The sequence below is a fragment of the Ursus maritimus genome, unplaced genomic scaffold (assembly GCF_017311325.1).
Source record: "Ursus maritimus isolate PB19 unplaced genomic scaffold, ASM1731132v1 scaffold_15, whole genome shotgun sequence".
NCBI lineage: Eukaryota > Metazoa > Chordata > Mammalia > Carnivora > Ursidae > Ursus > Ursus maritimus.
The window spans coordinates 46,532,042-46,546,797 of NW_024423897.1; the positions used below are offsets into that span (position 1 = coordinate 46,532,042).

Consider the following 14,756-nt stretch of genomic DNA (forward strand, 5'->3'; position numbering starts at 1 on the left):
TAGATCTCTTCAGCCTCTGAGAAGCACTCCTCAGAGTCAGAGAGAATGGAAAAAAGAGAAAGGAGGGTATGCAGGGAGGTTGGGTATTAGAGTATACTTAGTGGGTTGAATAGATTAATTCTATAGAACAGGTGAGTTTAAATACTCAGAATAAGTGTGACAGAAGAAAGATAAAGGAATTAATACTGATGAAATAACTATAGACCTAGTCAGTATGTAACTGAACAGTAGGAGAAAATCATGCAAAGATGAACTTAAGCATAGAGCATAGATTAAGAATATAATCGTTGTAGTCGAATTAATACCAGACAGACAATAATTCTATGAGTCAAAACACTTTCTTTTTTTTTTTTTTAAGATTTTATTTATTTATTTGACGGAGATAGAGACAGCCAGCGAGAGAGGGAACACAAGCAGGTGGAGTGGGAGAGGAAGAAGCAGGCTCATAGCGGAGGAGCCTGATGTGGGGCTCGATCCCAGAACGCCAGGATCACGCCCTGAGCTGAAGGCAGACGCTTAACCGCTGTGCCACCCAGGCGCCCCTCAAAACACTTTCTGTCCCCTTGGCTTTACTTGGTCAAAATCAACTTTAAACGAATTCTAATGCCTTTAGAAAGTATTATCTTACAAGAGAGTGTGTATATTCATAAGATGCCTTTAATAACTATGTATTTATATTTTATGTAATGCTTATTATTTAGAACCAAAGGTGAAACAGTTCTGGCATAAGCAATGAAATCGATTTTTTGAAGCATTGATTTTCATTGGAGACAGAAGTCTTGATACTAACAATGCCTCAGACCACTAGACAGGAAAAGAGTGGATGATGAGGCACTTCATTAATAGAATGATAACTAGTTCTTCATGCACAGAGACCATTAAGAAGACTTTTTGTCAAATTTATCACCTTGTGGTACATAAGAGTAAATCAAAAATCAAGGATAATTGCAATTTCTCAGAAATAGTCTCCATTTGTTCCAGCCCTATAGCTTCCTTTCATGATTCCTTTTGCTGTTATTAAATAAAATGCATGAAAAACTAATATTATCTAAAATTTTCCACATTTGAGTGTAGAATACACTTTAAAATAATTTTTAAAGGAAGAGTCTCATCAGAACTTCTGGTGCCTAAATATTTATGAAGAGATAAATATAACCATTTATTATTCATTTGGAATGAGAAAATAAAACCTATTTCCGTAGTGATATTGCTTTTTGACAAACATTCCTAGCATGCTACCCAAGTGAATATAGGAAGTTTATTTATAAGGAATATAAATTAAAGCATTCTATGAAATAAGCTCAGAAATAATATATATATACATATATATGTATATATATACTTCAAATGATTATTAAATACTTTAAAAACCTCAAATGTGATAAATCTATAAAACATTTTTTTAAAGATTTATTTATTTGTTTGAGATAGAGTGTGTATGAGAGAGGGGGGAGGGGTGGAGGGAGAGAGAATCTCAAGCAGACTCCCCACTGAGCACACTACCCTGAGATCATGACCTGAGCTGAAATCAAGAGTCAGATGTTTAACAGACTAAGTCACCCACGCGTCCCAAATCTATGACATTAAATAACAGTCATATTCATTATACTTACTATTTATAAAACATTCAAGTGTTTGTCATATTAGCATATTATATTATGTATATTTTTATACTTAGTGGTTTTATATTAGAAAAACATCTATAATCTATAAAACATTAAACACAGGCATTATAATATTTTATCTAGTGCATGAAATCAGGATGCCAAACATCTCTACGGCATTAATAAGAGAATTATTTAAGAAAACAAATATTACCATAAATGATTGACCTCATTTCTTAATTTATGTTTAAAATTCTTTTAAAATATTTCACTTCCTCCCTAAATGATTTCAAAATCTAGTCTGAGTTGGGTAACTAGATATTGCTGTTTCGTGTACCATGTGGTGATGATATGTTCCATTTTCCAAATGATCTGATCCCTAATTGAGAAAGCGTCATTATGTATTTTACCTCAACGTTTTTTTAAACCTATAAATTTTAAATGTTTTTGTTGTGATAAAGTATATATGTAACATAAATTTTACCATATTAAACATTTTAAGTGTGCGGTTGAGTGACATTACGAGCATTCACATTATTGGGGCACTTGGGTGGCTCAGTCGGTTAAGTGACTGCCTTTGGCTCAGGTCATGATCCTAGATAAGTTTTTTATTTTATATGTTTATAAATGCCTTTATAGAATCCTTATGAAAACAATTGAGTGAGGGTTGAGTTGAATTCAGGAGCTATTTTTTTCCCTTTTATTCACCATTCTGCTGTTTCGTGCTCTGTGATTCTGTCCTAGCTTCTGTTCAGGGAAATCTGATAAATGTTGCTGAGAGAACTGACATTTCAAGATTTTTACCCTTTAAGTCTGACTATCACCTTTTATTCAGGAATTATAATCTCCAGGCCCATGTCTTAAGTGAAACTTCCTCCCCTATTCTGACTGATATTTATTCTTTTAGGTCTTTAACAATGTGTTGGTGTTTTAAACCCCAGAGTATAATTAAAGCACGGGTTAGACTATATTTTGAGCTAATTTTTATACTACTATATAAATATTTACAATGTTTCATGGCTTGAAATGCTTTCGATATCAATTCAGAGTAAAGTCTGAGGGATTTAGACACCTCAGTGCTGAGGTGCTGATGAAAGAAAGAAAGCATCTTCTTTCTTCAAGGGCAAAATAAGAGTGGTTACCTACACAGAGTCGTCACGCTTCTAATACTTTTTGCATTTAGATGAGGTCATATTATGGGCATAGTGAGAGCAAGGAAAGCAATAGATGCTAATGAATATAGGGCAGGAAAAATATGTCAAGGAAATAGACAATTATTAAGCTATTGCATCATATATTGCCTATTTTATAATATTTTGCATATGTATAGTAAAATTGCATGACTAAAAATGTGCTCCTGTGAATGGTTCCCTTGTACTCTGCATTGTCTCACTTCCTGAGAACTCTGTTTGAACTTCACTTGCCTTATTTTAGAAATCATGGAATGCACACATCAGCAGATAGAACTGAGAATGTTTGGCCTTAAAAGGAAAATACTCCAGGGGCATGTGATACATGACTTTTGGAACTTGTAGAGCTGTTATGTCGTAGAGGAACTGGCTGTATTCTGTGCTGCTTGAGAGGAAAAGGGCTATCAATAGCTGGTATGAGTTACAGGAAGAATTTTGGTTTCATAGACATGAAAGAAGATATCAGTACTTGCCCCTAAATAAGAGGAGTGCCTCATGAGATTGTGAGTTTCCTGTTAGTGGAAGTCTTCAAGCAGGTGATGAGCGATGAGCTAGTGGTGTTGGCTCTATTTATTCATGTGATGCATGTTGATATAGACCCAATGGCCTCACAGGTGTTCTGCTATTAGGATATCAAGATGAATCAAGTAGATCCTCAAATGGATCCCCATCAACTGGAGGGAGGCCATCAGGTCCTCAGAAGATTACAGTTGAATTTTGTAGGATGAAATTTTCTAATACGTAGTATGACTGCTGAGCACTGATAGAGACTGAGAGGGGAACTTCCTGAGGAAAGAGGCCCTGGCAAGTGACTGCTGAGTCTTAAAGCACAGTTAAGGTGTGCTATCGGTGGGAAGAAGTTCTTGAAATTTTCTTTCTACTGAAGATAACTTGATAATTCTTCTTGTCCTCAACATACATTATTGGATTATTGGCAACAGCATTTTTTTTAAATTATACACTTCATCTGTGTAGTGATAGACACAACATGTTTGGTAATATTTTTAAAGATTGTACTAGTTTTTAAAAACCCCATTTCACATTTTAGGCAAATTTAAGACTGTAATGAAAAGAAACTCAGTAGCTTTTCCTATAAATTGCTGCCAAAGCAGGTCTTGTACAAGTGTTTTTAAATACAGTTTAGCTGTGGAATTGAAAAAAAAAAAAACAATTTTCCACTGACAGTGCTAAAGTTAAGGTATCCATCTTTAGCTGTAATTATTTTTTTCTATTCTACCATCTATTAGCAGTTCCTAAAAGACTTGAGCATTATGACATATTTGCTAATGGTTCCTCCAGATTCATATTTTAGAAGGTTAATCATGACATGGCCAACATTGGAGTCTGTGATCTACTAAGAGATATCATTTTCAGGCAAAAATAGCATTTAATTGTTTTTTTTTCCCCCATAACATACCAGCTATCACATACATAGATCTATACTAACAACTCCATCTCACTCAAACTTACATCATGAGTATTTTCATGATCAACCACCAATAATGACCAAGGTTGTTAGTAATATATTCAATCATCATCTCTCTTAAAGAATGTACGGTAATTTTCCATGCATCACCTAAGCTTATTGTTATATATTAATTTGTGTATTTTATTAATATTTATTGTGTGTCTACCATATGCCTCACATTGTTCTAGAACCAGGTATCCTACGGGGAAGAAAAAAATAAAGACAAAATTCCGACCTTCAGGAATATTCACTTTATTTGGGGAAACACAAAAAGTAAGCAAAATATATAGTGTTTTGAATAGCAATAAGGGCTAAGAAGAAAGTGATAGAGAGCTTAGGAAGTGCTGGGGAGGGTTATGTGTGGTATGCAGGGTAATGATTTCCCAAATATGTCTATGTCCTAATCCCTGGGACCTGTGATTATGTTATACTACATATGGAAGGGGAATTAAAGTTGCAGATGGAATTAGGGTTGTTATTTATGTGCGAATAAGGTGGGGTGATATCCTACATTATCTGTGTGGGCTCAATTTAATTACATGTGTTCTTAAAAGTGTAAGAGAGAGGTGGGCAAGTCAGAGTCCAAGAAAGATTTGAAGGTGCTATGCTGCTACCATTGAAGTGGAGAAAGAAAGCCTGAAGCCAGAGAAGTCAGACATCTTTTAGAAGATAAAAACCCTTCAGAAAGGAATGCATCTAGCCACAACCTTGATTTTGGACCTCAAGATCCATGTTGGACTTCTGGCCTCCCTAATTGTGGGATGATAAGTTCATGTTGTTTTTAGGCCATTTAGTCTGTGGCAATTTGTTACAGAAGCAATAGGAAGCTAAATCAGTATAGAATTTTAGGTAGAATACCCAAGAAAATCCTATGACAAGGGCTTGGAGAAAAGATATGAAGGAAGTGGAGGAGCTATTCATGAGTAAACCATAGGAAAAACATTCCCCACAGAGAGAAGAGAGTGTGCAAAGCTCTGGTGACCAAAGCAGAGAGTTGTGAAAGATAAGATTGGAGAGTTAAGTGGGAAGGTAGAGGTCATGTGAAGTTTTCACTCTGAGAGACTTGGATTTCAGAGTAGAGGGGAAGTGTTATATGTTCATGCTCCCACCTCACCACTACGACTTCTCTTGTAAGAGCAGACTAATGACCCAGGACGACTTTGGACTCAAATCCTTAGTGAGTGGAGAATAAAGCCATTCATCCATTGTTCCTCTCTCTCTCTCAATAGTCTCAAAATAATAATTAGCATTTTTTCCAGCTTTTTTTGGAAATACTTGACATACAACATTGTGGAAGTTTAAGATATGAAGTGCATTGCTTTTATACACTTAAATATTGCAAGGTGAGTACCGCCACAGTGTTAGCCAACTCCTCCATCACTTCACATAATTCCCATTTCTTTTCTGGGGTGAGAACTTTTGAGAGCTACTCTCTTAGCAACTTTCAAGTATATAAATAGTAAAATTAACTATAATCACCATGCTGTACCTTAGCGCCCCAGAAGGTATCCATCTCATAACTGGAATTTGTGCCTTAGACCAACATCTCCCATTTCCCCCACTCCACAGCTCCTGGTAACCACCATTTTACTCTGTTTCATTGAGTTCAGCTGTTTTAGATCCTACATATCAATAATATCATAGAATATTTCTTTTTCTCTCTATTATTTCACTAGCATAATGACTTCAAGTTTCATCCATGCTGTTGCAAATGTTTGGATTTTGTCACTCTCCTGACTAAATAATATTCCTGTGTGTGAATGTGTGTGTGTGTGTGTGGGGGGGTATCTTCTTTATCCAATCATCTGTTGATAAACATTTAGGTCTTTTCTCTATCTTGGCTTTTTGTGAATAATTATACAGTGACCATGAAGGTGCAGATACCTCTTTTGAGATCCTCTTTTCATTTCCCCTGGGTATATACACAAAAGTGAGATCATTGGAAAATATGATTATTCTAATTTTAATTTTTTGAAGAACCTGTACAAAATTTTCCATGGTGGTTCCACTAATTCATCTTTCCACCAACAGTACACAAGTGTTCCCTTTCCTCCACACCTGCCAACACTTGTTATCTCTTATCTTTTTGATGACAGCCATTCTTACAAGTGTGAGGTGATAATCCTTTGATTTTTATTTTTCTGATGGTTATTGATGTTTAGCACCTTTTCTTGTACTTGTTGGCCATTTGTGTAACATTTTTTGGAAAAAAGTATCTGTTCAGTTCCTCTGCCCATTTTCAAATCAGATTGTTCTTTTTTTTTTTTTTTTTGTTACTGAGTTGTATGAGTTCTTTTATATTTTGGCTATTAATCCCTTATCAGATATGTGATTTGCAAATATTTTCTCTCATTCCATAGATTGTCTTTTCATTTTGTTGATTGTTTCCTTTGCTGTGCAGAAATCCTTTAGTTGGATCCCATTTGTTGATTTTCAAGATGCTTTTGTCTTTGTGTTTGTCACTGTGTTCTTATTTTCCCCTCTGTGGTCTTATTTTACCCATCCTTCCCCATAGCAGTAAACTATAGCCACATGGACTCTTCTGGTATTTGTTGAAGGGACTATTCTTGCTCCTACAAAGTACTTTCCTGCTTCCCTCTCTGGGATGCTCCTTCTGTTCTTTCCAGGTCTGTCTCCTCCAATTCTCTCAGATTGCAACTTTAAAGGATTTTCTCAGAGAGGACTTTTCTGACACCACTGTAAAAGACAGTTGATTTCATTTTCCTCATAACACTAATTAGCTTAATTATGTAAGTGTTTCTTAATGGTCTCCTTGACACTGCCATAAACACATGCCTATTAAATGTACATTCCATGAAAGAACCTTGTACAGAGACTGTATCAATTATCCAGATGGAAGCAGAGACACCCTGTTGGGTAATTTGAGATTAGTTTGATTAGACTGAATTGTAAAGTGCAAGCCGACTTAAGGGAAACCATACAGGATGGGGCAGAATCTGGAGAAAATACAACAGGTGTCTGTGGTCATCACATTAGAGCTGAAGGCACGATAAGGGCCTTGGGACCCTTGCAGCTGTGTGGTGAAGGGCCCTGGCAGGAGACAGTGTGGGATGTGGGGGTATCCTATGCAAAGAAAAACCCACCTCATTCTCCTTATACCATTCAACCTCTTGCCAGTTGGCCTATTACAACTGACAGCCAGAGAGCAGACGCAAGTCTAGAAAAGTCTATAGAGTAGATCTAGTGTATAAAGTATAAATAAGTGTATAAAGTGGTAAATGGAAGAGCGTTTACCAATTATACCACCAAATTTAATAACAATGCCTGAATGAAACATTTATTTTAGGACAAATGCTAACAGAATCTAGTGCCCCATGTCTCAGTTCTGCAATTCAACCCTCAGCTCAAGAAATAGCTCATGTAAAATCATATGTTGGATTAACACGTGTAATATTTTATGATTTTTCATGTAGAATATTGTATTATTTTCATCTCAAAAAGTTATCAGAGTTTTTAACCCATTTTTGCAAAATAAGCTGAAATCCACCAAGACAGACTTGCATACAACATAAGGGTCATTGCAGAGACAGAATATATCCCTTGACAGATTAGTGTCCTTTGATATATTATTTTAAGTTTATAACTCTCTCAACCATACATGTCCACTCATATTGGCAGAAATAAAATCCCACTATTTTTCTCTTTTTTGTATTTATTCTAATATCTCAGTTAAGTATGCTGGAAGGTTCATCAGGTACAAAACATTCAAATCATACCAGGATTCAATGTACACTTGCCTACCCACTCTTTTTTTCTATTAAATAGGATTTACTTCAGAATTATAACTAATTAATTAAATTCTGTTGTATTACTACTGTGAAGTATTTGGACTGTCCTGCAAAATGCATTTTTTTAGGCTTCAGCTATTATCAAAACAAGGTTATTGCTGTATCTTTATATACAAATACTAAGAAATAGAGATGAGCACATGAACTTAAACCTAAAACCAGAAATAACAGAATGTAGCATTTTCTTTTGCTGGTTACATTCTACTCTAGGAACATTTAAACTCAGTTCTTGGCAAGGTTCCTCCTTGCTCAAGATCATGCAATCCATTTTTGTTTGTTTGGTTTTAAGTATTAGGTGGTTGGTAAACAGTGGGTGGTCCATAAGAAGAGTAACTTCTTGGAAAGGAGACTGTTTTTCACCAGGTTTTTTAATAGACCACAACGTTTTAAGATTCTCTTCTCACATTTGAATTTTGTAGTCTGTCTGATTTCCAGATTCTACTCTGAAAAAAACTACAAATATCATATTTTATTTCTCTGAGCTAGTGGGTCTTGAATGGAAATGGTAGGAGAGGGGAAGCACACGGTGGTCGTCAGTGGTTTTCTGGAACTACATATGCAACGTTTTCTTCTCTCTAAATTCTAACAATGTCTTCCGGTCACGCTGCATTACGTAAAGGAGGGCTAGAAGCAGCAGATAGGTCGCCTATCAGACACAGGATGGAACAGGAAGGCAGGGAAGTTTGATGTCTTTATGATAATTGTAACAATTTACCAGGAAAAAAAAAACAGAAATAACCAAAACTAGTCTTAAATAAGTCTGATAATGCCTGCGTGTTCTCTTTTCATAGCATCTTAATGTATGTATATACAATATATAAAGTATAAAATTTATGTTTATCATCTGGTCAGCAACAGGACAATAGAACATGCATATGAATTAAGCCCAGGCATTTATCTAGAAAATATAGACATTCTAAGGCAAGCAGAAGTCATGTAACTTAAGCCATGGGACCAAGCCACTGAGATGGCAGAGTTGAAGAATCTTAGTTAAGAGACTTGAAAATGAAAATCAAGGATCTGAGCTGAAGAGAGGAAAAACAGATTGAAATAATAGAGTTTCAGTACCAATGCATGAATAAACAGCAGTAGCAAGAAAGTGGAGCTTGTCTTTTTTGCAACCATTTCCTGCCGAGGGTCAGAAGAAATCCTAGATTGTAGTCAAATCTAAATTAGCAACAGAACAGCATTTGGTAAGTCAATAGTGGAGAGAACAGATAAAATGGGGATGTATATTCAGTTTCTGATTTGGATGCTATACTTGGTGTTGGTGCTTGATATTATATTTGTTATTCATATAGGCTACTTTATTTAAGAAACAACACTATCAAAGATACATGGGTTTAAGACAAATGCTCTGCAATCTCTCCCTAAATCACGTCTGACCTGGTTGACTTAATGAATGGTGAAGGTCTTTTAGAGCTGATACACTGTTTTTTTTACCATATTCCACAATGCTGCACAGCATTTCATTATATGGCTGTTCCCATAATATGTTTAATTGTATCCTAACCATTGGACATTTTGAGTGTTTCGCTTTTTGAAAGATACATAATTTTGTTAACATGTCTTTGCTAGTGAATCTAGATAGAATCATTTTATTGTTGCAGACTATCTGATCTCAGAAAACACAATGTTTGTAATATTTATCTTTTATTATTCTTTTTTCCCTTCAGGTGTTATTAGAACAGCTTTGCCAAACATGGACAGGGAAGTCAAAGAACAATACCAAGTCCTCATCCAAGCCAAGGATATGGGCGGACAGTTAGGAGGGTTAGCCGGAACAACAATTGTCAACATCACCCTCACGGATGTCAATGACAATCCACCTCGATTCCCCAAAAGTATGTTCTCTCTTGTTGAGTTTAAATTAGCATAGCTTCAAAAAAAAATCTTACATTTCATTGAATGTTACAGAAATTGTAATAATTTTTCAGACACTTTTGGTCTTTAGGAAGCAGAAGCCAATAGATAAAAATTAAATGACTTAAGAGTTTCATTTTCCATTAGAATCATGCTCAGTATGACTTTAATATAAAATATTACAAGTTAGTAATTGAACAATGAGTCTTATGTTATTGATTCCTATTCAGATAAAATATTCACAATAGGTCGGAATCTTGCTCTAATTTTTATTTGAAAAAGTAATATAAATATGAAAATTCCATTGTAATTTAAGACTCATATTTATGACACATATGACACCATATTATTTGCTCTGTCATGCAGTTAGCATAAGAATTATCTGCCTTTTCTTTAGCTATTGTATGTGTTGAATCACTTACATTTACTTCCATGTAAGTATCAGATGATAATACAGTAATGCTATTTACATTACTTTAGTCTTATTTTATTTTAGTTTTGCAATAGGTGAAAATTGTTACAGTTTCTATGATAATAGAAAGGTTCACACCTGTATTTTCTCTGTAAGTCTGTGCTTCTTACTGAAAATGAATACTTCTCACTTGTGTTACATCTAGTTTTCTTTTGCAGTATTACATTTAACACCAATCAGTACCTGTTCGATTTCTGGTACATTTTCAAGGATTAGCTCAGTGTTCCTAGGACTTAGAATACAGAAACTGAAAGTCTCTAACACTGGTTACACAAGGAACTTGATTAAATCTCTAGATACTCATTTGTGTGAACAGTTTAGAGAACCAAAACAAAATGATTTTCCTCTTTTGGTCTCAGTAGGAGACTTTGAGTTCATCTACTAAGGTATAAAACATTGAGAATATTTAACTAAATGGATATTTTATTCCTTTAGCTCTATGGTTTTTCATATTTTACTCCTTTATCATTTTCTCTTAAAATCATCAATATATATTTTCTCATGGAAATATTTTACTTAGTGATCAGAAGGTCTAATGGCCAAATGTTATGAGTAGCAATTAGAAGTCATCATACTTTAGCAAATGAAATATATGTGACAAATGGTTAGTATAAATATGCTATAATTAATAATACAGAGAGTTTTATGGCAACACTTTTCCTTGCTTTGCTATTAAGGGAAACAGATAAAAGATAAGTAAATATTAAGAGAAGAAAGAAATAGTGCATTTGATTCTCTAGCATTTGACATTAAGAAAGAATATGTTCCCAAGTCAAAAAATATTATTTTTATTTTTATTTCTTTTATTTCTTTATTTTTTACTTCTTACATATGACAAGCTGTAATAGCCAAGCAAGGGGAATAGTTTGGGAAACTACTCTACTTTTATATAAAAGGTGTCACTGGGAGCAAGGGTCCTGTTCTGCATTTTGTGCGTATAAAATATGTTAGTCCAGCGTATGGGAAATATATATAGTGTCCATATTCTTATTCACAAGGATGATAGTGAGGTTTTTCAGATAAGACATATAAAACCCAGCCAGTGGAAGGATACAGTTCCTGCTGGTATAGATGAATGTGGTTGGTAAAAATTGGGTGGAAATCCAGACAAGTAGTCTGGGGTACAGGGAAATGAAAATATCTCCATGAGAAAGAAGCAAGATTATACTTAAGAAGACCTGATGGTATGCTCAGGTCCTGTTGAGATAGGAAGATCACTTCTAGATCTTACCTAGTGAAAAGAGAATCTGGATAAGGCAATAGTCTTGTTTGGGATTTATTCAAGGTTGAGTATGTAGGTTTGAGGGTAACTAAATGAGAACCACTAGGAAGGAATGTGGGGGATAAGCTCATTGGAACTTGTGAGACATTTACATGTAATGTCAGCAACTCTCTCATTATTGTATTCCCTATTCACCACGACACTCTGAGTTCTTTAGCTTTTGCATTTTACTGTTAAGAAAACTGAGGCTTAGAAAGGTTAAATAACTTGCTTTAAATAGCAAACTGAAGTAACAAATTTTTTTTGTGCTGAATTTCAAATTCCTTCTAGTTTAACATAACATTAAAATGAAAAGTTATCCTTTTCTTTTACCTGCCACTCTAAAACCATACTTTTTAGAACACCTGCAAAAAAAAGTCACATGACATATGTTGAATTGTCACCATTCATAAACGGAGAAATGAGAGGGCCATGGAAATATACTGAGCAGCTCACCATGATCAAATTATTTTTTACTTGTATTACACACGTTTTTGAACTATAGTCTGGAAGTATAACAGGTGAGAGAGATTTTTGAATCATGAGAAAGGAGAGGGTTTTCACATGAATAAGAAATTAATCCCCTTGCAATTTTACATGCCATTGTGTCAAGCCCTTTTTACTGTATTGTCATTTTGAATTACATCCTTCAGTGGAAAAGACAGAATACATTTATACACAGAAAAGCCATTTCTTTGGAAGTCAATGCTCTTTTTGCAAGAATATTTCTCACGTGAAGCAATTAAACTGCAAACGTGACATAACATTACAAACTGAAATGATAGTCTTTTCAATGTAAAAGTAAAATATATATATATACATATTCTATACATAAATAACTTACAAGAGAATCCATACAACTAGCTGTATCTGTTCGTGTCTGTTAAGCGGTTATTCTTTTTTTTCTTTTTTTTAAAAGATTTTTTTTATTTATTGGACAGAGAGAGACACAGCGAGAGAGGAAACACCAGCAGGGGGAGTGGGAGAGGGAGAAGCAGGCTTCCCACTGAGCAGGGACCCTGATTTGGGGCTCAATCCCAGGAGATCCTAGGACCATGGGATCATGACCTGAGCCAAAGGCAGACGCTCAACAACTGAGCCACCCAGACGTCCCTATTAAGCGATTATACTGAAGACAATATAAAAACAGAAAATTTCCTCCAGATGAATATCATGAGCTCCAATTTCTCATTGCTTAAAAATGCACAAGATAATTTCTTAAAATCTACTAATCATAATTTGTTTGGGCTTTGTGTGTGTACATACGCATATGTGACACTGTTAAGTACCCATTTCCATCCATTTCCTTCTCTAAATCCGTTAGAGATAAAAAAAGGAAATTGAATGACACATGCATTCGTATCATGCATGTGTAAACAATTTACTGTTTTATTGTTGCAAAATAGTTGGTTCCTGAGACATCAGAACTTCCTGCCAATATGATATGATGATGGTGACAATGATATTGACTAATAAATTACTATGTGTCATGTACTATGCTAAGTGATTTGCATATATATTCCCCTCTTACTTTTATAATGACTGTATAGTATTTTATCAATTTTAGAAATAAAGTAGTAAAGCATATTATTAAGAAAAGTTAATGATAGAAGTAAAGTTTTTGGAAGTTAAAAATTTTGTCCAAGACCATGCAGCCACTGAGTAAGAGAACAAAGTCTTAATCTTATGTAGTGACTTCAGGTCTCTGTCACTCTCCTTCTTGACAGGCAATTTGCTTCTGATGCCTGTGTTTGGCCTAAAATGTCCTAGAGATAACCCAGAAAACTGTCTCCAAACAAATAGAGAAATAGAAATAACACCTGAGATGTTAAAAGAGTTGTACCTGTAGTCATGTAAAGACAACATATTTTCTTTGCAAAATCTTTTCCATATAGTTATAAAACTATCATCTACCATAATCAAGGATATCTGCAGAGGATCTCCATCTGTTAAAATAATCTACAGAAAAATGTTGATGGTTTCCATTACTTGAATTTTAAATGATAAAACCATCTAACAAGCTGATCTAAATAATGCATTATGAGATCAAATCAATTAAGTGATGTGGTTAATTCACATTAGGCAAAATATCTATGCTCCACCCACTTGGTCTCTTTCTTCTGTGTAGTAATTTTGTAATGAATATGAGAACAACTTAAATGAAGGGAAGCACAGTATACATTGGATGAAAAGAGATACTTCATTTATAGGAAATGTAAAGGAGAGTTTACTTCTTTTTTTCTTTTTCAATATAAGAGAGTAAGAGAACTGTTTGTAAGGTAAGTAAGTTCAAGCATTGAGAACAGGACATTAATACTTGTTCTAAGAAAATTTCTTAGAAGTAAATAAAACAATATTTTAAAGTAATTCTGTTTTAATAAAATACCTACCAAGCATGTTTATATTGATTGTTGCTAGCTATAAGGATTTTGATTCAGTTAAAAGTCAATAATACATTATTTGTACAATAATTACATTAAAACGTACAGTTGTATCCATATTATATAGTTTGTTAATTTAATGAATAAGACATTTGTAAACATTAGACTTTACCCCAGGAAAAGTTGTTATTACCTTGAAATGAACATAAACATAAGTAAAATTAAAGCATTAAATGCATCAGCCAGAATGTCTATAGCATAATGAGCAATGTTTGTTCTTGTTTACACAAACTACCAAAGACTACAGATCTATGCATAAAAAATAAGCATATGCGTCTATATATTATTTTTTCTATTATACATTCATGACAGAGAAAGACTACAGAATGCCCAGGTTAATTATTGAATTACTAAATAAATAAATGCTGATAACTATATATTTATTTAGTGTAAAATACTGATGTGTTTAATTAAAATATAAATTTCATTTTTTCATCCAGTCATTACTTTTTTGGCATCCAGGTTAAGATTGGCTTTTTAAAATTATTTTAAAATGTATAATATAGAGTTGTTCATTTTTAAAGCAATATTTATTACAATATATAATCTATAAAGATTTTCATCCGAATGAACATGAGCCCTATTATAACCAGATGGGGGCACAAAGTCTGTTTCTCTTTACCAGTTAGCATACTTAATTGGAAAACT

The 14,756-nt window shown here is 34.2% G+C and overlaps 1 protein-coding gene across 2 annotated transcripts in view; it reads left to right on the forward strand.

Moving 5' to 3' along the window:
- CDH12 (cadherin 12) overlaps positions 1-14,756 on the forward strand; it is a 256,933-nt gene that overhangs the window by 168,665 nt on the left and 73,512 nt on the right. For both annotated transcript variants that reach the window (XM_040630527.1, XM_040630529.1), the window contains one exon: positions 9,748-9,915. In XM_040630527.1, the coding sequence (XP_040486461.1) occupies positions 9,748-9,915 (168 nt within the window). The remainder of the gene's footprint in view (positions 1-9,747; positions 9,916-14,756) is intronic.